General features: G+C 33.4%; 1 protein-coding gene across 4 annotated transcripts in view; it reads right to left on the bottom strand.

Annotated features, from left to right (window-relative positions):
• USP47 (ubiquitin specific peptidase 47) overlaps window positions 1-23,091 on the bottom strand; it is a 117,995-nt gene that overhangs the window by 23,912 nt on the left and 70,992 nt on the right. For all 4 annotated transcript variants that reach the window (XM_008006650.3, XM_037999713.2, XM_008006661.3 and 1 more), the window contains 7 exons: window positions 13,354-13,449; window positions 13,111-13,263; window positions 10,718-10,885; window positions 4,067-4,198; window positions 3,509-3,585; window positions 2,887-2,942; window positions 510-622 (listed from right to left, as the gene is read on the bottom strand). In XM_008006650.3, coding sequence (XP_008004841.1) covers window positions 510-622; window positions 2,887-2,942; window positions 3,509-3,585; window positions 4,067-4,198; window positions 10,718-10,885; window positions 13,111-13,263; window positions 13,354-13,449 — 795 coding nt within the window. The remainder of the gene's footprint in view (window positions 1-509; window positions 623-2,886; window positions 2,943-3,508; window positions 3,586-4,066; window positions 4,199-10,717; window positions 10,886-13,110; window positions 13,264-13,353; window positions 13,450-23,091) is intronic.

Below are 23,091 nucleotides of genomic sequence, written 5' to 3' on the forward strand. Positions count from 1 at the left end.
TTAACAACTGTATGTTTCCTTATAAGCATGTATCATGTTTATGTAATCATTCCCCTACTGATATACATTTGGGTTGTTTCCAATTTTTCCCTAATTTGGAAAATGCTATAATGAATATCCCTGTAATCAAAGTATTACAGTAATTATGATTATTTCATTAGATAATAAGTCCATAAGAGAAATTATATTTTAAAATATGATTTTGCTTAAGGTTCTTGATAAATACTACTCAATTTCTAACCAATTTTTACTGATTTATTTTCTTTTAGTAGGATAAGAGAATGTGTCTACCTCAACTGTGGCTTCACCAGCACTGAGCACCGTCACTACGTGTTTCTGGGTTTTTACACGTCAAATCAAATTTTACCTTTATAGTATAGTTGGTTACACTGTTCAATGATCATGATAGCATGTCTACAGAATCAACCCAGTGAGTCAGTCACTAGAACTGCAGTTAACTAAGCTTAAAGATAGCACTTTCAATTAAAAATAAAATGATGGAATTCAACCTTGCATGTATTGCGCTCAATTTCTCGTTGTCTCTTTTCTTGTTCTTCCAACTCTCTCTCTTTCTGCACCAAGTTTTTAATATGTTCTGGGTATTCATCCACTTCTAGAAATTCTATTAGTAATAAAAACAGGATAAAACAGTGTCACTGAAACTGAGCTCCCTTTATTCATCCTGCTTCACTATGCTCTCATAGTATATACTTCTACTATAGCACTCATGGAGATATATCTCCATTATATCCTTCTCTCAACTTGGATAACAAGCTTCGTCCAGAAAAGGGTTAAGAGATAGTTAACAGGGACACATGGTTAGGTCTCATATTTTAAAGAGCCATGTATTTATTCAAAATGGCTCTTGGCTCCAGAACAACTCCAATACGTGGATTAATATTTTAGAATGAAAAAGCTCTCTGCAACTTGAAAATAGAATAATTTCTGACTTCAAATCATGCCATCCCATCAAACTGTGTGACCTTGGGCAAGTTTACTTCTCCAACATAGGTCTCTTCAGCTTATTAATATCATCTACCCCGTAAAGTTACTACCTGAGATACAATAAAACTTAATAAATGCTGCTGCTGTTGCTGCTACCAAATACAACCTATTTGTTTACTATTATCTTTCCCGTGTTCTCAAAGCAGTGTTTACCTGCCTCCTAACCAAAGAATGCAGAGTCATAAAACTCACACCTTCATCTACTGGATTTCTCCCTTTCTATATGGTCAAGATTCATTTGAATACAAAAAGTGATGATTATTTGTGATATAGTTTGGACATCTGTCCTTGCCCAAATCTCATGTTGAATTGTAATCCCCAATACTGGAGGTGGGGCCTGGTGGGAGATGTCTGGGTCATGAGGGTGGATCCCTCATGGCTTGGTGCTGTCTTTGTGATACTGAGTTCTCATGAGTTCTGGTCATTTAAAAGTGTGTAGCACCCCTCCCCCACACCCGGAACTTGCTTGCTCCTGCTTTTGCCATGTGAAATGCCTGCTCCCGTATTGCCGTCTGACATGACTGAAAGCTCCCTGAGGCTTCATCAGAAGCTGAGCAGATGCTAGCATCATGCTTCCTGCAAAGCCTGCAGAACTGTGAGACAATTAAACTTATTTTCTTTATAAATTACTCAGTTTTGGGTATTTCTTTATAGCAATGTGAAGACAACCTGATATAATTTGTGAGGTCACTTTTAAACAATTAGTTAAAAGAAAGAATTACATGCAAAAAATGATTATTATAGACTCACATATAATCATTTTTACAAAAGTTTTTCTTAATAATCACAACTTCATATGTAACTCAAAGTATTCAAAGGGACAATATGAAATGATGACATCATTTGATGAAGCCAATGATTATTTGGCATGAAAAAGGGAAAATAATTTTTATCAAAAATAGCATGTGTCTGTAAAAGGTAAAAGCTGTTGCTTCTAGGAAAGAACTCTAATTTAAAAAATATTCCATAATATATAATACAGCGCCCTCTGGTGCTTTATAACAAAACTAGAGTTGGGGGAGTAAAGGAAGGCTGAGTTACTGCGTTATTGGAAAGCTGGGTCCACATGAGGGACATGAATTATAATACTGTCTCTACTTCCAGATAGCTATGACCTGGGACAGCTTCCTCTTTGGGGTAGTTTCTTTATAATATAGTAAAAATGACTACTTCTGCTCTTAAATCTCTGTTCTGAAATGACTTACATAATTTCCAATTATTTTTTCATTAATTCCATAGTAAATTATTGAACGTTACTATATGACAGATCCTGAAATATACTTTATGTGAAAAGATGACTAAGTCCTAAGCCTTGTACCAACTGAATTCACCATCTAATGAGGGTTTACAAAAATGTGAATAAAAACATAATGCTTGAAACAGATTTACTAACAGCAACGGTAGTTTCTAAACAAAGGAAATATATTGAAATCAAAGATTGTGATTACTTTTTTTAATTATGAAAAGACTATGAGCAAACATATCACCTGTACATGTATCTGTACACACCCCCTATACATTTGTAATACAGCCTGAGTCAAAATTAGCAAGAAAAAACAGACACTGCAATATTTTAAAAGCAGTAATTCCAAACATGTTATGATCCTTACATCAGACTGCACATAATATAATCTTACTAATAAACATTCAATTTATTTAATGTAGTTTTGTCTCTTCACATATTAAAAAATAATTCAACAACATTTTTTTAAGGTCTTTACCAGTTGGTATTATTTTATAACAGTCTTTGTAAAAAATTCTTCCAGGCATAAAACAACTTAATTATCTTATCATTTAAAAGTAGTTATCTGGGTTTGCATACTTAGAAAAGAAATTAGTTTATAACACAAATTAAAATCAAATAACTATAGGTAAACATACTTGCATTTCTGGCTGGATCCTTTAGTCTATAGATCAGCATATATGCATTTGTGGAACTAGCAGAAACACAAAAAAGATTAATAGGGATAAAAAGTAGATTATAAAGATTCCACTTCTAAGCATGAAATATTTACTTTAAATCGTGATTTTTTAAAAAAACAATTAGAAAATCATGCCACTGTTCACAGACACATTCAGATTTAAAACATTCCAGATAAGAGGAAAATCACATTTAGAGAGGATTCCGTATCTCTTCTTGGTAATACAGTAAAGTCTTTCACAAAATTGTGTACTGGAATGTCTACATACAACAGTTAAGTCAGGGGCCAGCAAGTTTTTTCCAGCAAGGACCAAACAGTAAAAATCACAGGCTTTGCAGGCCATATGGTCTGTGCTGCAACTACTCAACTATGTTATTATAATGTAAAAGCATTAACACATAATATAGAAACAAATGACTATGTCAGTGTTCAAACTTCATTTCCAAAATATGGAGGCAGGTTGGATTTGGCTCATGGGTTGTAGTTTGTCAATCCCTTGGTTAAATCTTTGATGATAAAAAACACTGAGAAGCTATAATTAATTCTAACTTTTAAACACTGAAAATTAGGAAATTGCTTACCTTGCGAAAGCACTGGAATAATATCCTCTGCTTCCTGAAGATCCACCATGTGTTTTCTTAATGTCCTCTTGTGTTATCTGAAAATGTGTTACAAGATTTTTTTTTTTGCAAATTCTATAACACTATCACATTAATGTCTATATGTAACTCAGTCTTTAACCTCAGAGTTAAATGCTATGAAAGACCTTCATGATTGCTCACACAGCTACCAATTCACAAAATTTAATCATAATCAGTGGCTGCTTACCAGCCAGTCAGTTCTAGCATTCCTGATCACACGTGAAGCACAAGTAGCACCTATGAAGGCTCAGGCCCAGAGGAAAATTGGTAGTCTATCTCTGGAGATATTCAGCAAGCCCCAAACAAAACAAAGCAAAACAAAGAAATAATAAACAAACGCAAGAACTTTACTAAAAGCAAAAATTAAAGACAGATTTGATATGGGTCTTAAGATGTACCACCAGACAGATTCACTCATTCTTAATAAAACTCACTGTTGTTTAGAAGCATTGTTACTCCCATCTTGAAGAGTAAACATCTTAAAGGACACCTCCTTACCCTGCTGACATGTTGATCATTGAAGCTGTACCACTGCTCATCACTGAATGACTTTATACATGCATAATAATGACCACCAGCAGCACTCCCGGAATGAACCATAACAGAGAAAAGTTCATAGATCAAGGAATTCTAAGGGGAAAAAATAAAAGTAACTCAGAGGAGAAGAAAAACACAACCCTTATTTGTGTATTTCCTATTCTCTGTTAACATGCAGAGAAGTAACATGGTTAGTTGTCCTATATATTATAGGTCAACTTTCCCCTAAGGCAAAACAAAAATGGCAAGTTATAAAATAACTGTATATACCACAAGTTACACAAGTTTAATCAGTGCATTCTTTCACATTTTAATTATGCTATAACCTTTGAAACCATATATATCTGTAAATACAAACTTACATATGTAAAAATTAAATAAGTCCAACATTTCAGAAGCAGATGCTAATTACAATGCTGTTCTAAAATGCACAGTCGATAAAAAAATTCCCATGTAACATACTGTTTCTTATTCAAATTTTATTTCCTTTACAAAAGAGCTGAGGAATTTAATTATTTGGAACATCTTCTAATGCATTTATGCATTATCTGTGATATCATGATCTACTGATTTATCTCTCTCTTATATTAAGAATGAATCCTGAATTATACTATATCTACAATAAATTAAAATTGTTTCTTTAGCTTCTTGTGCTGCAAACAATTCTTTAAAGTTTGGAGCTAAAGATTATTTTAGGCAAACTTAAGTATTTGTGGAAGAAAATCAAGAAAAGAGGCAACTTGTTTAAAAAAATGAGGTCATTTATAATGACTTGTTTTTATATTTAAGACAATCTTTTCTTTCAGAAGCCCACGCACTTCACAACTCCTAAGACAGTTTGAGATACTGGAGACTTTGCAGACCAGTAACTCTATCACAAAAAAAGAACAGGTAGGAAGACAAAAACAGAGAAGGTAAGGAGGTTAAAAAGGCAGTCTGACATCAGAAGATTACCAGTTTATGACGGACAAGCTTTATTTTATTTACTTTTCTACAAATACTAGGGTTTCTCTTCTTTATTCTTTGCCTAAAAAGCATTTTAGAGCCTTCTATAATTTTTAAGAAATTCTAATTTATCTTAAAATAACTTTAAACTGACCACAATATATTGTTAGTGAAATTTCTAGAACAAATTTTGAAAATGTCTGAAAACTTGTTTATGTGGTTCAGATTTTATTCCTACAACTAAAATTAATCACAGTGGTGGTTGGAAGTTTCAGAATTTATTTGCAATCCAAAATGTGTTTAAAGCATTGAACACCTTATGAAATGTGGTAACTCCATGTTATTAAATTAAAATGTTTTGAATGTAGTAAATACACTAGACAAAATTTTGATATCACTGAATGATATGAACAATATCTTATGATAAGCAGTCTCCCCACTTAGAAAAAAAAAACACAGAAAAAGCCTGCCAACCAATAGCTATACATTTTTTAAGTTTCATCACAATGATCAAAGCCAACATAATTATCTTCCTGGAAAATTCTAATAGTAGCAACTTCTAGACGACAGTAATGGTGATATATTCAGAAGACTGAAACACCTTCCAAATTAGAATTGTATATATCTATTTTAAAGCAAAAGATAATACAGTCATGATAGAGTAAGGGTTCTAATGTAATAGTTTTAGTTTCAAATCAAATACACTGCTAAAAAGTAGTAAGGAAAGGAAAGTACCTTTATCCAAATCTAGCATGGTAATTTGTAAATAAAATTACCCAAAAACGTGTCCTAACATTTTCTTCTCTTTTACTACTATTTAACAAAGTAATACATTACTCTTAATAAAAAGAGGATACATCTTCAAACACAGTACTAGCAAACAGAATTACAAATTTCTAAATCTGGGTAGAACAGAAAGCATCTAGTCCAAATTCCTCCAAAATGTAGCAATTGAAAGGCACACAGATTAAATGATTTGCCCAAAGAGATACAGTTTATTAATGGCAAAGTAAGAACTAAAATCTAGATCATCTGGCTCACTAATGCAAGGGTCAAAGAATGAATATTTTAGGCTTTCTAGGCCATACGGTTTCTGTCGCAACTACTCAACTCTGTCACTATAGTACTAAACCAGACATACACAATATGTAAACAACCAGAGTGACTGTGTTCTGATAAATCTTTATTCACAAAAACTGGTAACACTCAGCAACAGACCTGGAAGCTCAACACCAAACAATAAATACCCACCCTGCCCAATAAACCAAAAACCAAAACAACAACAAAATACAAAAACTCCCATGTTTAGGCATATCATGTTCAAACTGAACAAAACCAAAGACAAAAACTCTTCAGGGGAGGCAGAGGAGAAAAACACCTTACCTATAGACGAACAAGGATAAGAATTATAGCACATTGTCACTATAAACCATGCAAGCAAGAAGAGTGTAATGAAATATTTTGTGTTGAAAGAAAAATACCACCAACCTAGAATTCTATAGCCAGAGAAATAATCCTTTAAAAGTGAAGAAGAGAAACTAGAAATAAATAGCAAAAGGAAAACTGGAAAATTCACAAATACGTGTAAGTTGTTTTAAACAATACACTCTTGAACAACCAATGGGTCAAAGAAGAAACCACAAAGGAAATTAGAAAATATCTTTAGACAAATGAAAACAAAAACATAACATACCAAAACTTATGGAATGAAACAAAAGAGGAAAGTTTATAGATGTAAATGCCTACATTAAAAAAAAAAAAAAAAGAAGAAGAAGACATCTCAAATCAACAACTTAACTTTATACCACAAGGAACCAGAAATAGAAGAACAAACTAAGCTGGGGAGGGGGGATGTTAAAAAAAAAAAAAAAAAAAGACGAAAAAACTAGACTCAGAGATAGCAGAAGGAAGGAAATAAAGATTAGAGCGGAAATACAGAATAGAAAAAAAATGAAATTAAGAGCTGGCTTTTTGAAAAGATCAACAAAGTTAACAAACTCTTAGCTAGGCTAAGAAAGAGACAAGACTCAAATAACAAAAATCAGAAATGAAAGAGGAGACATTATACTGAAGCCACAAAAATAAAAAGGATCATAAGAGACTACTATGAACAATTATACATCAACAAATTGGATACCCTAGAAGAAATGGATAAATTTCTACAAACATAACAGCTTAAGAAGGCTGACTCAAGAAGATATAAAAAATCCGAACACATCTATAACTAGTAAGGAGACTGAATCAGTAATCAAAAACCTCCCAACAAAAAAAACCCCAGGACCAGGTTGCTTTGCTAGAAAATTTTATCAAACATTTAAAGAATTAACACGAATCCTTCTCAAACTTTCAGAAAAAGTAAAAAGGAGAAAAACTTCCAAACTGATTCTATTAGGTCAGCATGACTTTGATACCAAAATTAGACAAAGATACTAAAAACTATAGAACAATATCTCTTTGATGAATATTCATGCATAAATCCTTAACAAAACACTAGCAAGCCAAATTCAATAACACATTAAAGGACTATACATCATGACTACGTGATCAATGTAATACACTACATTAACAGAATTAAAAACAAAACCACAGGATCACTTCAAATGATAAAGAAAAAGTATCTGACAAAATGAAACATTCTTTCATGATAAAAACACTCAACAAACTAGGAATAGAAGGAAATTACCTCAACATTATGAAAGTCTTATATGAAAACCCCACAGCTACCATCATATTAAATGGTGAAAAACTGAAAGCTTTCCCTCTAAGATCAGGAACAAAGCAAAGATGCCCATTCATACCACTTCTATTCAACACAGTACTGAAGTCCTAGCCAGAGCAATCAGGCAAGAAGAAATAAAAGATATCCAAATAGGAAACAAAGAAGAAAAATTATTTCTGTTCACAGATGACAGTCTTGTATGTAGAAAATAAAGATTCTGCATTTAAAAAAAAAAAAAACCCTAACAAGTAAATTCAGCAAAAAATGCAGGATACAAAATCAACATACACATAAATCTGTTGCATTTCTAAATACTAACAATTTATTGTTACACTAACACTAACAATCCAAAAAGAAAATTCAGAAAACAATTCCATTTACAATAGTATCAAAGATAATAAAATTCTTAGGAATAAACTTAACCAAGGAGGCAGAAGACTCATACACTGAAAAACCATAAAACATCAAGGAGGCCAGGCGTGGTGGCTCACGCCGGTAATCCCAGCACTTTGGGATGACGAGGTGGGTAGATCATGAGGTCAGGAGATCAAGACCATTGTGGCTAACACAGTGAAATCCCATCTCTACTAAAAATACAAAAAATTAGCCGGGCATGGTGGCCGGTGCCTGTAGTCCTAGCTACTCAGGAGGGTAAGGTAGGAGAATGGCATGAACTTGGGAGGTAGAACTTGCAGTGAGCCAAGATCACACCACTGCACTCCAGCCTGGGCACAGAGCAAGACTCCGTCTCAAAAAAAAAAAAAAAAAAAAAAAAAAAAAAAAAAAAAAAAAAAAAAAAATCAAGGAAAGAAGTTAAAGACACAAATAAACGGAAAGACATCCCGTGTTCATGAACTGGAAGACTTAATACTGTTAAAATGTCCAAACTATACAAAGTGATCTATAGGTTCAATGCAATCCTTATCATTATTGAAAATAGGAAAACAACAGAAAAAGTGAACAAAACCAAAAGATGGTCCTTTGGAAGAAAAAAACCCCAATACAATTGGTAAATCTCTAATTAGGCTAACCAAGATTAAAAAGAAGACACAAATTGCCAATATCTGAAATGAAGGAAGGTTCATCCCGACATTAAAGGATAATTAAAAGGACAATAAAGGAATACTTTGTACAACTCTATGCCTCCAAGTTTGATAACGCAGATAAAATGGACCAACTTCTTAAAAATCATAAACCACCAAAACTCACAAAGGAGAAACAGGTAACCTGAAAAGCCCTGTATCTATTACAGAAATTGAATCAATAATTAATCACTTTCTAAAAAAGAAAGCACCAGGTCCAGATAATTTCCCTGGTGAATTCTACCAAATATTTAAGAAACAATACCAAGTCTCCATAATATCTTCCAAAAATAAAGGCAGAGGGAACATTCCCTAACTTATTACATGAGCCCAACATCACCAAAAGCAGATAAAGACACTATGAGAAAGGAAAACTACAGATCAATGCATCTCATGAACACAGACGCAAAACTTCTCTGCAAAATATTAGCAAATCAAATCAACAATGTATAAAAAGAAATACACACCATGACAAAGCAGGATTCATTCCACATATGCAAAGACAGCTCAACATTTGAAAATCAATCTATGCAACTCAGGCTGAAGAAGAAAAATTACATACATGATCATATCAACTGACATAGAAAAAAAATCTGGAAAAATCCAGTACCCAGTCATGATAAAAGTTTTCAACCAAGTAGGAAAAGAATATAAAAAACTGGAAGTCAACATCACACTCAATGGTAAGCAACTGAAAGCTTTCCTCTGAAGACTGGAAACAAGGCAAGGATGTTCTCCCTCACCACTCTATTCAACACTGCATTGGAAGTCCCACCCAGTGCAGTGAGACAAGAAAAAGGCATGCAGATGGGAAAGGAAGAATACTGTCTTTATTTGCAGATGAAATTATAGTGTATGTAAAAACACAGGCGAGGGCCCAGGTTTGGCTCTTGAGCCATAGTTTGCCAACTCTTGCTAAAATGCCATGTTTCTATACTAAGTTACAATATATTTATTACATAGCAATCCCCGCTCAACTGTCTGCCCTGAATGAAACAGATAATTTTAAAAGGCAAAGGGTGATGGTGATAATTAGAAGAATGTCCTTGGTCTAAAAACAGACTTTATGAAAGTAAAACTCTATTGTGAAATATTGCCTTAAAAATCCCTATATTTAATGACTCTGTAATACTTGGGTTAGTGATCAGTCTTCACATTAGTGGTTTATTAGTCACACCATGCTCAAGACATTTTATCTACAATCTTTCCCTCAATAAAACAGAATATATGTGGGAAAAAATGGTCTAAAATAACCCTTAAAGTTATTGACACAGGGGCAAGATCCTATCCCAGAGATTATGCAATTCTGTGGTTTTCAAATGATAATCCATGGAACTATATTATTTTTCAAAGTGTCTTAAGGACTATTACAGGACAGGGGAGAAAGACTGGGGGCTTTGGCATTTCCCTACTCAGAAAGATAAGATCTATTATTAATTGTCTCATAAAGTGTTCCATGGCCAGACTTTTAAAAATCAATGACTAATCCAACATTTTACTTTTCTATATAAGAAAACTCAGACAAAATTTACAGATACTTGCTGCAACCTTAAAGGCAGAAGTGGTAATAGAATCTTGGTTTCTTGACTACTAGGCATCCTTTCTATACCATCCAGCTTGCTTAGACAGTTACAGTATGGTCTCCCAAAAATTAATGTTCCTACCTGTAAGCAGTTTCTCCTGAAGTTTAATTATAGTCATATATATATATATATGCACCAAAAAAACTGTATTTGAGAAGTCTTAACTTTCAGAAATTAAGTTTCTTTTAAAGAGAACTTTATCAGTAACAACAGCTATAGAATTATATAGCAAGTCAGAGATTATCCTCACTCTCAACTAAAAAATGAAAACTATAAAAGGTACCTTTTCAAGTCCAGATTTTGAGATCTTTTCGGTTCCACTATTGGTTTCAAGGCAGATTCCTTCATCAACACCATCATCATTGGAGAAATCGTTGCTCATCTGATCGCTGTGACAACTACCTTCATTTTCTGCTCCACTGTCAGTGCAACTTTCAGTCTGAGGAGATTTCTTAATAAGACATAATTATCTTAGTTATAAACCAAATACAGAGAAAATATGCTCAACAAAACTTTGTACCTATATACTGCTAATATTTTCACACAATTTAACATATTATTACCAAAAATATTTTAAGTATATTTATTTTCTCTTAAAAAGTGAGACCTTAAGTAAAATTAAACAAGCAAAAGTATATTTTAAAAGCATTTCTATCATGTCCTTAAAATTCTAATACAACAAATTAGTGATTCAGAATTCTATTAAACCTCATTTATGTTTATTGTTACAATGTAATGGTTGAAATTATCATTTCTTTTAGCAAAATCCACAAATCAGAGAAGCGGAGCTCCAAAATGAGCTTCTGGTGTTCTCAAATCATGAAAGAATATCATTTATTTTCTTGAACAAAAAGTTCAACTCAGTTTATCAGTGCATTAGGTATTATAGATAATTAGAAAGAGAAACAAGACATTGCATTTATCCTTAAGAACTTTACGGTCTTTTTACAGGAAGCAGAAATATAATGGTTATAGCACATTATGCTTTTCTACTTTATGGTTTTTAAACCACATTCACACAAATTTAATTTGAAGAATTCTCCTTGTTAGAAATCCCCAAACAATTCTTTCCCCTCTTTCACACTTTATATACATCCCTAAAAATGTTTTTATTTAAATAATTTGAGAATTTTCTAAGATGCAGGCTTTTGAAATGTGTAAGGCATTGCACAGAAGTTCTTGAGTGAAACCAAGCAATACACAATAAGCACAAACTTTTTGCCAGGAACTCTACTGTAGGTACTACATCTAATATACAGTCTTCATCTCTCAAGAAGGTTAGGTTCAAGGAAAAATGGAGGTGAAATCCAGCTATATAATTAAGTCCAGAGAGATATAATTCCTGAAACTCCTTAAGCTGAGCCAAAACATTTCTTGTCCCAAGAACTAAACCTAGAATTCTCTAGAAAGTTTGTACTAAGCTTCGTATATAGGTTTTCTTTCTTTGGAAAAAATTTTCCTTTATGAGAAATGTATTAGGCATATTCAGAAGACCAATCTACTACTGATCTCTATTTGAGTAGAAATCCTATAAAGATTATCTCTCCTCTGAAAGTCTGGCACACTTTGGGTAGATTTCCTAGCTTAAGCACAAGTATCTGAGACATTATTTTAAATTAAACTTTTCAAAATGTTATCGGTCATAGTTACCATTCAATTAATAGCTACTTCATCTAAGGCACCTGGAAATGAGGCTCAAAAGCTTTTATGAATTATCCAAGGTCAAGAGGCTAGCAAGTAGCAGGACAAGAATCTGAATCCACATCTAGCTAGGCCTAAAACATGTGCTCTTCTATACCAAACTGCCTCACAGTACTTAATAGTACTAAATAAAACTTGGTGAATGTTTAAAATTATTTTTGAACTCCTGGGAAAAGGCATTTTTTATAACTATAGCAATCAGTTTCAGTAAAACAACAACAACAACAACAAAAAACGCTTCAGGGTAATTCTGAGAATAATAAAGATTTATCACTTTGAAATAATTAGCCTAAGTGATTATAAATATTCCACATAATAAAATCAGAAGTTTCCAAAATAATAGAGTGGAATATTGTAAGTCTTTCACTGAATAAGGGTAGAGGAACCAGAGAATTCTGGGAGGCCAAAGTGTGGGAAGAAATTGATAAGCATTACATCATATGTCACTCAAAATCCTATGCTTAAATTATTTAAAGTTTCAAATTAAAAAAAGCAAAAAGGAAAACAGACAAAATAGTAAGTAAATACAAAATAGCAAGTAGGTACAAGAAATTAAGTCCATGCTATTCAGTTGGTTCATTCATTCTATCATAGGCATTGTCTGCATTTATTATGGATCAGAAACATGAGTATGGCTTACCTTCAGGCTGGTTTCAACAATGACGAAATTATAAAACATAAGATTATCACTCAACTTCAAGAAATAATTCCAAAGCTGAGTTCCTTATTGTCTTTTCAAAGAGTATCATAAGTTACTCTGATCAAACAAGAATATTTAAAATATAATTTATGCAGTAAGGAAAAGCTTATACAAAGGTAAGTCTTTTATTGAACTCCGCATTAGAAAATAAGAAAAAGTTTCCATCAAGAAGACAGTCTAAATGACATCAGTGTTATTACCTCAAACAGCTCTTTCAAAAACATGACTGACTAATGTGGATTAATGAAAAATACTTTAAAATAACAAATATTTACCTCATCTTCAACATCAATAAATGTACTCATATCTAGTTCCTCAGGAAATGTCATTCGATCATTCAGTTTAATCCTATGCATGGTTGTATAATCAAAATCAAATCTTTTCAGCTGTAAGGTCAGCAGATAAGGAAAATGCAAAAACCGAAGGCCCTAAAAAACAAAAAACAAAAAGGGGGAGACCCTATCGAATATGGAGTATTATCTCAGATTCCTAAGTATTAATCTGTACATGGCATTTACCTTCCGTGCATCACACTTCTTCTTACAACGTTCACAAAAATATTGATTTGGGCCATCCAAAATCTCTGGCTGAATAAATGCATGTAATGCTTCTTCCTAGTTAGAAAAAAATGTTTTATAATTACTTAAAATATTATATTAATGACAAAATCCTGAATAAAAAAGACTGCAATTACTAAAACAGTTATAAGTAGAATGGTTAGAAATTCAGAAACTCAAAATGTAGCAAGGAATCACTATAAAAATTTAGCAAAAAAAATTATTTCAGTCTACACAAGATTTGTCTTTCTTAGTATTGCAGTATCACAGTCACTTCAACCTGATTTTCATTGACTTTACATTGCAGTGCTCGGCTAAATAATCTCTTAAAAAATCCTCAGTCCTTAGATAAAAAGTAATTCCACACTTCTAAGAAAAGCAGTTGCATGCATCATTTCAATCTTCTTATAAAAGGAAGCATTTAAAACTGTACAGTAAATATCAATGCTCTCTAAAGAATTCACACTTTTCATACACTTAAAAATCAGGTAAGCATCCTTAATTGCCATAGTTAGGATCAGTCAGTAATCTGCCAGATTGAAAAACACTGTGCAACCTTCTCAGTGTGTGTGAGACATTGCTCCATTTGGAAATGTACAATGAGGCTCCTGGACTGTTAATTTGGTAGAACCATGTGGTTCTCTTTTCTCCATACAGCATTACAACAGAAGTAAGAAACTTCATATAAATATTATTAAACAATCAGTGGCATAAAGTTAATTTTTATTTTAATAATTGGGTTTTCACAATTAAAAACTAGTTAATGTAGCATATAAGATTGGATGCATAATCTCAAAGTTCATCTGATGTGTTCTCTCTTTTCTTCACACATGGGCTAAGCAGAATTACTGAAAATATTACACATAAACTAAAAGAAATGGAATCATTAAGACAAAGTATCTTCAAATATTTTCCTTTTGATATAGGACAAGCTGTTCCTCAAAAGATAAAGGAGCTTAATGGTCGTAGTTGCAAAATAGCTGGCAAAGCTTAGAAAACTACTGTCCACATATTGTTTGATAGAGCTCACTGTGGAACAAGATAAAAATAAGAAGACATAGATATTCAAAGGTGTCTAAATCCATCTGATCCCCTATTTTGTTCTCAGAACACAAGGAAACACGTGGGGAAGAAACCAAACAGCTGGGTTTTTTTCCACATGACCATGCATTTTATTGGTGGTCAAAGGACACATTTAGAAAATGGTTTTTTTGTTGTTGTTTGTTTCTCTCAGGCATATTTTAGGGGAAAAAAGGCAAGTTCTATAAAAACACAACAGAAAAACAAGCTTTAAAAGAAATTACATCTATAGCTTAACACAGACTGATACTAAATGTCAGGCTTTCCAAACAGTGGTAATTCGAACCGGTAAAAACTCAATATTCAAAAAAGGATGGGGGGAGAGGGAGAGTGAGACAATTATGTAACTCAAATTCTACTTTGGTGAGTGTGTATTGGTCTCTGGCTTATAGTTAATACCTAGAGATCTTTTAAAAAAATTTAAAACTTGGAAAAATAGTTTAAAGAACAGAGAACTGTCAAATACTTTACTCATATTCATCAACTTTTAAACATTTTTGCCAACTTTGCTTTTATCTCGCCCAACCCAATATTATCTTTGTTTTAGCCATTTGAGAGTAGGTTTACACCTTATGCTTTGCCTCTTAACTTTGATATAACTTTTTAAGAATAAAGATATTCTTAAACAAACAGTAATCAAACTCTGGAAATTTTAATACTGATAAGTACTTTCATCATCCATATTCCAATTCTGTCAATTACCTTAATAATGTATTTCTCTCCATTTAGTACACAATCTATCCCAAGGCCACAGATTTTGTTTGGTCTTTTGAGATTCCTTTAATCTGGAGGTGTTCCAGAGTTTGCCTTTCTTTCATAACACTGATATTTTTTGAAGAACAGAGGCCACTTATTGTATAAAATATTCTGCAATTTGGGTTCGTCTGATGTTCTTCATTATTAGATTTATTTCATACATTCCTTGCTAGGCTACTATGATATTAGCAAAGATGTGCCCTTCTAAGGGTAGCACAGTCACAGGCCATGATGTACCTAACTTTCTCTTTAGCGATATTAGCTTTAATTATCTGGTCAAGGTATCATCCAGTCTCTCTACTATACAGTTATTATTTTTACCCTTGCGGCTAATAAGTAATCTGTAAGGAGATACTTGGAGACCATGTAAAAATCCTGAGCCTTACCAAATCTTCCACCCTTGATTTTAACATCCACTTAGATTCCTGCCAAAACCAAATTTTAATGTTTGCTTTCTGAACCAACTTGAGAATCTTTTTAATAGGCTATTTAAACCCACTGATATTTGATATGACTGACATGCTTGGTTCTATCTCGGTCACTACTGTGTAATTACTGTGTGTATTAGGTAATATTTATTGTGTTCCTTTGCTGTTTCTTAATTTTCTTTTGGTATTTAGCAAGGTTTGTAATTTTATTCTACAGTTACTTTTGCATTTATAGTTTTGTTAGTGCCCTTGGACCCCTTTTTTCCCCACCCACCCCCACCCTGTTTACTTTCTTAAGCTTTCAGTGTCTGCCAGTTTTAAATGGTCTCCTTTATTTCCCACCCACACAATAGTCTGTGATCTTATTCTGCTTTCCCTTTCACTCCCCCTTCTGAAAAGTGGTATTATTTGTACTTTGTCTAACGTGTAACATTTCGTACTATTCTGCTACCCATGTTCCCACCCTTGTATTTAGGCCTTAATTTAATACAGTAAGTGCTCACAGTTCTTTTGTTGAAGCTGCCCCAGTAATTTCTTGGTTGGGTTGAGCTCATCCTCTAATGAACTCCTCAATGGCTCATGGATATAATATCCAATGAATTCTTGAATATTCAAACTTGTCTTTTTATAGCTGTTATAATTAAGAAAAACTTGCCTGGCTATCAAACCCCTGGCTAGTACTTTCTTGAATTTCTGGAAATTGCTACTCTGTTGGCAGGATTTGCATGTTGTTCTTCTGAAATGTGATACCAGCCCAATTCATCTATGTTTTCAGATGAGGTCTTGCTATGTCACCCTGGCTGGAGTACAGCGCTGTGCTGGCTCACTGCAGCTTTGAACTCCCTGGCTCAAGTAATTCTCTTACCTCAGCCTCCTGAATGATTAGGACCACAGGCACATGCCACCACACTGGTCACTGTTTTTTTCGGTTTTTTTTTTGTAGATACGTCGTCTCAACATGTTGCCCAAATTGGTCTCAAACTCCTGGGTTCAAGGGATCCTCCTGCCTCAGCCTCTCAAAGTGCTGGAATTACAGGGAGCCACTGCGACTGGCCTTAATTCATCTTTAATAGTTTACTAAAATACATCTCAGAGTTTATCATTCCAGGTCCTTCAAAAGGTAGACTTAACATTTCCCTTATTCCCAGAAAGTTTCTCTGAATTATAGTTTATCTATTAGTTCTGTTGCACTGTTTTATTTTTCTTCTTCACAGACTCCAATTATGTTGGACATCCTTTGCTGGTCTTCTCTTTATTTTCTGAGATCCTGTTTACTTTTACAAAAATTTCATTTCCATTCAGTGTCATACATTAGCTTTTCATTCTTTCTATTTTCTCTTGAACATTTTGCAATTTATTCTTCACTTCTAAGATATTTTTGTCTTTTTCTTCTGTTTCTTTCCTGAATTTGATGAACTCCCACTTCATTTCTTCCAGCATTGTTTTTGTTTTTTAAATCTATTTCTTTGCTTAAGTTTTTGGATACCAGCTTTTGTTTTGCTCATTTGAGAGTATTTAATTCAGTCAGAGTACCATGTTGATAATTCCAGAGTGACAACAGTTTCATATTCTAGATCTTACTGCTCCCCATATATCATGCAAAATGTAATTCTGCACATCTATTTATTTATTTATTTATTTATTTAATTTGAGACAGGATCTCACCACGTTGCCCAGGCTGGTCTCAAACTCCTGGGCTCAGACAATCCTCTGCCTTGACCTCCCAAAGTGCTAGGATTACAGGCGTGAGCCACCACGCCCAGCGTGCACATTCTTTTACACTGTAATTTTCAGAATTCAGGATAGAACATAAAGAATTCTTACATCCTTAGTTTTCCAACCAAAAAAAAATATGAGTTATCCCAATTTTAGAGTTAATGCAGATAATCTAGGCACAGTGCAATCGAAAGGTATATGCAAGGAATGGTATTGCCTACAAATCCTTTTTTAATCATTTATATGTATATATGAATTATTCATCAATTAAAATCTATTTAATTTTGAATAGAAAAATGAGTGTTAAAACACCACACTTCAATTTTTATATGAAAAAAAAGAAAGTAGATCCACTACTGAGAATTATTTCCTGATTTTGATGTACTAAGCAATTTTGGTGCTACTGATATACAGGAACATGATGTTTGCCTTAAAAATATATTCAACTGTCTTTCCCAGAATATATACTTTAATATTACTCTTTTTTAACTAGGAAAAGGGCTATATACTTTTACCTAAGCTGTCTTTTTTTTTTTATTGAAACTTTTGAGACAATTGTAAATTCATGTGCAATCATAAGAAATAATATAGAGACTTCTTGTACACTTCCCCCAGTTTACTGGAAACATTTTGCAAAACTATAGCGTATCATAACCATGATACTGGCATTCATACACCTATCTAATTCAGATTTTCCCAGCTTTAGTGCACTCATTTGCCTGTGTATATGTGTCTATCAAGTTCCATACAATTCTATCACCTGTAGAGGTTCATGTATCCAATGCCTGTCAAGAGACTGAACAGTTCCTATGCATGGGTAACTTGTAGCCACAACCACCTGCTTCTCCTCTCCCTGTTCCCACCAAATCCACAAGACCTGGTAATGGTTAATCTGTCCCACAGTTCTAAAATGTTGTCATATCAAAATCATAAAGTACATAATAACCTTTTGGGACTGGCTTTTTTTCACTCAGAATAATTCCCTGGATATTCTTTCAAGTTTTTGTGTTTATTGTTTGTTCCTTTTTATTTCTGAGTACTATTTCATGGTTTGTATGAACCACAGTTTGTTAAACCATTCACTTACTGAAGCAGATACGGGCTGATTCCAGTTTTGAATATTAAAAACAAAGATGGAATAAATATTTGTGCACAGGTTTTCATGTAAACATACATTTCAATTTTTCTGGGATAAATGACCAAGAGTTCAACTGCTAGAGTTTATGGTAATTGCATGTGTCATTTTATAACAAACTACCCATAACATTTCACATTCCCACCAGCAGTGTATGAGTGATACAGTTTCTCCACATAGTCACCAGTTTTCCATGCTATCATTATTTGTAGCCATCTGGCAGGTAAAGAATAATATATTCACTATGGTTTGAATTTGCATTTCACTAATAGCCAGCAATGTTGAATGTCTTTTCTGTATTTGACATTTGTATACCCTCTTTGATGAAATGTTATGTCTTTTGCCAACTGTCTAGATGAATTTTTCTAAACTGATGTTTTGAGAGTACTTTATACATTCTAGATATGAGTCTTTTGTCAGATAGACAGCTTGCAAATGTCTAGAGCTTCTCTTTATCATATGGGGTTTCAGAGAGTAAATATTTTTAATTTTAATGTTTGCTAATTGTCCCGTTTGTAGACTATGCTTTTGATAGAAAGTCTAAAAACTCTTTGCTTAGCCCAGATCTGGAAGATTTTCTCCTGTTTTTTCTAAAAGTTATATTAGTCTTATGTTTTACATTTATGACCCATTTTGAGTTAATTTTTGTATAAAGTTATTTAAGTCAAGGTTCATTTTTGTGATATGGATGTCCAGTTGTTCCATCACCATTTGCTGGAAACAACATTTTTCCTCCATTGACTTGCCTTTGTGTCTCAGTCAATAATCAGTTAGGCATATTTGTGTGGATCTATTTCTGGGTTTTCTATTCTATTCCACTGATCTATTTGTCTACCCCTCTGCCAATATCACATAGTCTTGATTACAAGAACCATATAATCCATCTTTTTGGCTAAGTAGTATTCCATTTCAAATCACGTAGACTGATAACTTCATTTTTATTTTTGAAAACTCTTAGCTAGTCTAGTTTCTTAGGTTTCCATATACATTTTGGAATAAGCTTGTATATGTCCTCAAAAAATCTTGCTGGACTTTGACAGGAACTGCATTAAGACTATGTAATTATCTTTACTATGTTGAATCTTCCAATTAATAAGTACAGTATGTTTCTCCATTTACTTAAATATTCCTTTCAATGTTTTTTTTGGACACATAATACTGTAAATATTTATGAAGTACATGTGATACTTGATACATGCATAGAATCAAGTCAAGGTATTTGGGATATCCATCACCTTGAACATTTACCATTTCTTTGTATTGGGAACATTTAAAATCTTCTAGCTATTTTGAAATACACGATATGTCACCCTATTCTGCTGTCAAACACTAGAACTTACTGCTTCTATCTAACTATGTTTGTACCTATTAACCAACCTCTCTTCATCCCCATCTCTCTCAAACACACTGTTCCCAGCCTCTGGTAACCATCATTCTACTCTCCACCTTCATGAGATCAGCTTTATTTTTAGTTCCCACATGTAAATGAGAACATGTAATATCTGTCTTTCTGGTCCTAGCTTATTTAACAAGATCTTTTCAAAGTTTCGTAGTTTTGAACACATAGGTTTAGTACATTTTTTGTTGGATTTCCATCTTTTTTCTTTTTGCAAAATTATAAATGGTATTGTACTTTAAACTTCACTTTCTACATGTTTATTGTTAGTATCTTGAAATACAATTTATTTTTTATGTTTATTTTTATCCTGCTATCTTGCTAAACTCACGTATTGGTTCAGGGTTTTCTTTTTCTTTTTTTTTTTTTTTGGTAGAAGCCTTGGGATTTTCTACATAGATAATCATGTCACCTAAAAATACAGACAATTTTATTTCTTCCTTTAGTATTGTTTTTCTTTTCTTTTTTTTTTTTTTTTTTTTTTTTTTTTGAGACAGAGTCTCACTCTGTCTAGTAGTGCTTTTCATTTCCTCTTCTTACCTTACTGTGTTGGCTAGGACTTCTAGGACTATGCTGAAAAGGAGTGATAGGAGCAGACATCCTTGCCTAGACAAGCTTGCCATTCCCTAGGAAGAAAGCAGTCTCTCACCATGAAGTATGATGTTAGCTATAGATATTTTTGATATGTTTTTTAATCAAGTTGAGGAAATTTCCCTCTATTCCTAGTAATCTGAGTTATTATAAGTGAATTTTGAATTTTATTAAGCGCCTTTTCTAAATCGATATGATCATATGAATTTTATTTTTTTGCCTGTTAATATGGAAGTTTATACTCATTGATTTTTAAAATATTGACTAGTCTTGAATCCTGGAAATCAACCCCACTTAGTCACAATGTGTAATTCTTTTTATAAATTGCTTAATTCTATTTGCTAATATTTTGGAAAGAACTTTCCCAACTATACATATGAGGGATATTGATTTTTTTAAAGAACTATCTTGGTTTAATATCAGGTAAGAATAGTGTCACACGACTATGGGTTTCCTCCTCTTTCTTTTTTTTGAAAAGAAATTGTATAGACCTGGTGTTCACTGTTCTTCGAATATTTGATACAAGTATCCAGTGAAACATTCCAGACTCGGAGATTTCCTTTTCAAGAGGTTTTAAATTGAAGATGTAATTACCTTAACAGTTACAGGGCTATTCAAATTATCTAATTCCTACTGAGTTCTTTTCAAAGAATTGGTTTATCTAAGTTGCCAAATTTACGTGTGCAGAGTTGTTTGTTGTGATCCCTTTGGTATCTGCAAGATCTAGAGTTATATCCTTTTCACTCCTGATACTGGAAATTTTTGTTTTCCCTTTTTCTCTATCAGTCTTGCTATTTGTCAATTTTATTGTCTTTTCAAGGAGCCAGCCCTTTGTTTTGTTGACTTCCTCTACTGTTTTCCCATTTTCAATGTTACCCGATTTCTCTGCTTTTCTTCATTATGTCCTTTCTTCTGCTTGCTTTGGGTTTCTTTTGCTCTTCTTTTTTCAGGTTAGGTGGAAGCTTAGATTACTGATTTGGCCCTTTTCCCGTCTTTCAGTATAAGCATTTAATACTGTAAGTTTCCCTCTCGGTATTGCTTTAGTTGTGCCTCAAAAAAATTTGGTTATGTTTTAATTTTCATTAAGTTCAAAATATTTTAAAAATTTCCCTTGAGACTTTCTCTTTGGCCCATGGATCATTTAGAAGCGTTATTTTCCAAGTGTTTCGTGATTTTCCTGTCCACTAATCTGATTCCACTGTTGTTGAAAAAAATCGCACATTCCATGATTTTAAATTTTTTGAGGTCTTATAGTCCAGAGTATATGGTCTATCCTTGTATATATTTAATGCACACTTGAAAAGGACATGTATTCTGCTGCTGTTGGGTGAAGCACTTTAGCAATGTTCATTAGATCTGTTGGTTGATGGTGATGCTGAGTTCTATATCTTTGCTATTTCTGTCTAGTTGTTCTACCTATCAGTTAGTAAAACAGGGAGGCATACTGAAGTCTGCAACTGTAATTGTAGATTTGTCTTTTTCCTTTTAGTTCTGACAGTTTTTCCTTCATGTATTTTGGCAGCTGTGTTATTTTCTGCATACACATTTAGGATAGTTGTCTTCTTGGTTGTTTGACACTTTTATTACAATATAATACCCCTCTCTGTCTCTGGTAATTTTCTTTGCTCTAAAGTCTTCTTTATCTGACACTAACATGGCCATTCCTGATTTCTTCTGGCTTACTTTGGGGTTTGCTCAGCTTCTCAGATCTGTAGGTTTATGTCTTTTGCTACATTTGGAACATGTTCATCCATTATTTCTTTGTACCTGTCTTCTTTTTCCTTTTTAATCTCCTTCCAGGACTTTAATGACACAAGTGTTATACCTTTTGCTCTCCTTCCAGTATTCCATGACACAGTGTCAAACCTTTTGTTATAGTCCCATAAGTCCTTGAGGGTATATATTTTTTTCAGTCTATCCTCTCTCTGCTGTTTAGATTGGGTAATACCTATCATTCTATCTTCAAGTTCACAGATTCGAGCTACTGTCTCTTTCATTCAGCTGTTCAGCCTATTCACTGGGTTTTTAATTTTGCTTATTGTAGTTTTCAGTCTCAAAATTTCATTTCTTTATATCTCTAACTGATTCCCTAAAATTTTCTACGTTCCCATTGTTTTCAGTGTGCTTAGGATTGCTCACTGAAGTGTTTCTATGATAGTTGCTTTAAAATATTTATCAAATAATCCTAACATCTTTGTCACTTCAGTGTTTATGCCTACTGGTTTTCTTTTTTAACTCAAACTGATATTTGTGATTTTTTAATTGAAACCTGGATATTTGGGGTGTTATGAGATTCTGGACCATATTTAAAACTTCTAGTTTAAATGCTTCCTTTGACACTGTACCATCTGGGGAAAGGGCTCTGCCATATTAGTGCTAGATGGCATGAGAAGTCCACATTTCCCACTTGGCATATGTGGACATCTGAATGGAGGAAGCTCCTTGTCAGTGCTGGGTAGGGAAAGGAATTCTGGCTGTTCAGTAGGCCTCTGCTGATATAACCTTGGCTTTAAGGGGCAGGAGTATCTCAGTACTACACCCCAACACTGACACAAGTAGGAGGGGCTCACCTCCTTACCCCTGGGAGGTGGTGAAGG

Source organism: Chlorocebus sabaeus, chromosome 1, assembly GCF_047675955.1.
Source record: "Chlorocebus sabaeus isolate Y175 chromosome 1, mChlSab1.0.hap1, whole genome shotgun sequence".
In the NCBI taxonomy this organism is placed as follows: Eukaryota; Metazoa; Chordata; class Mammalia; order Primates; family Cercopithecidae; genus Chlorocebus; species Chlorocebus sabaeus.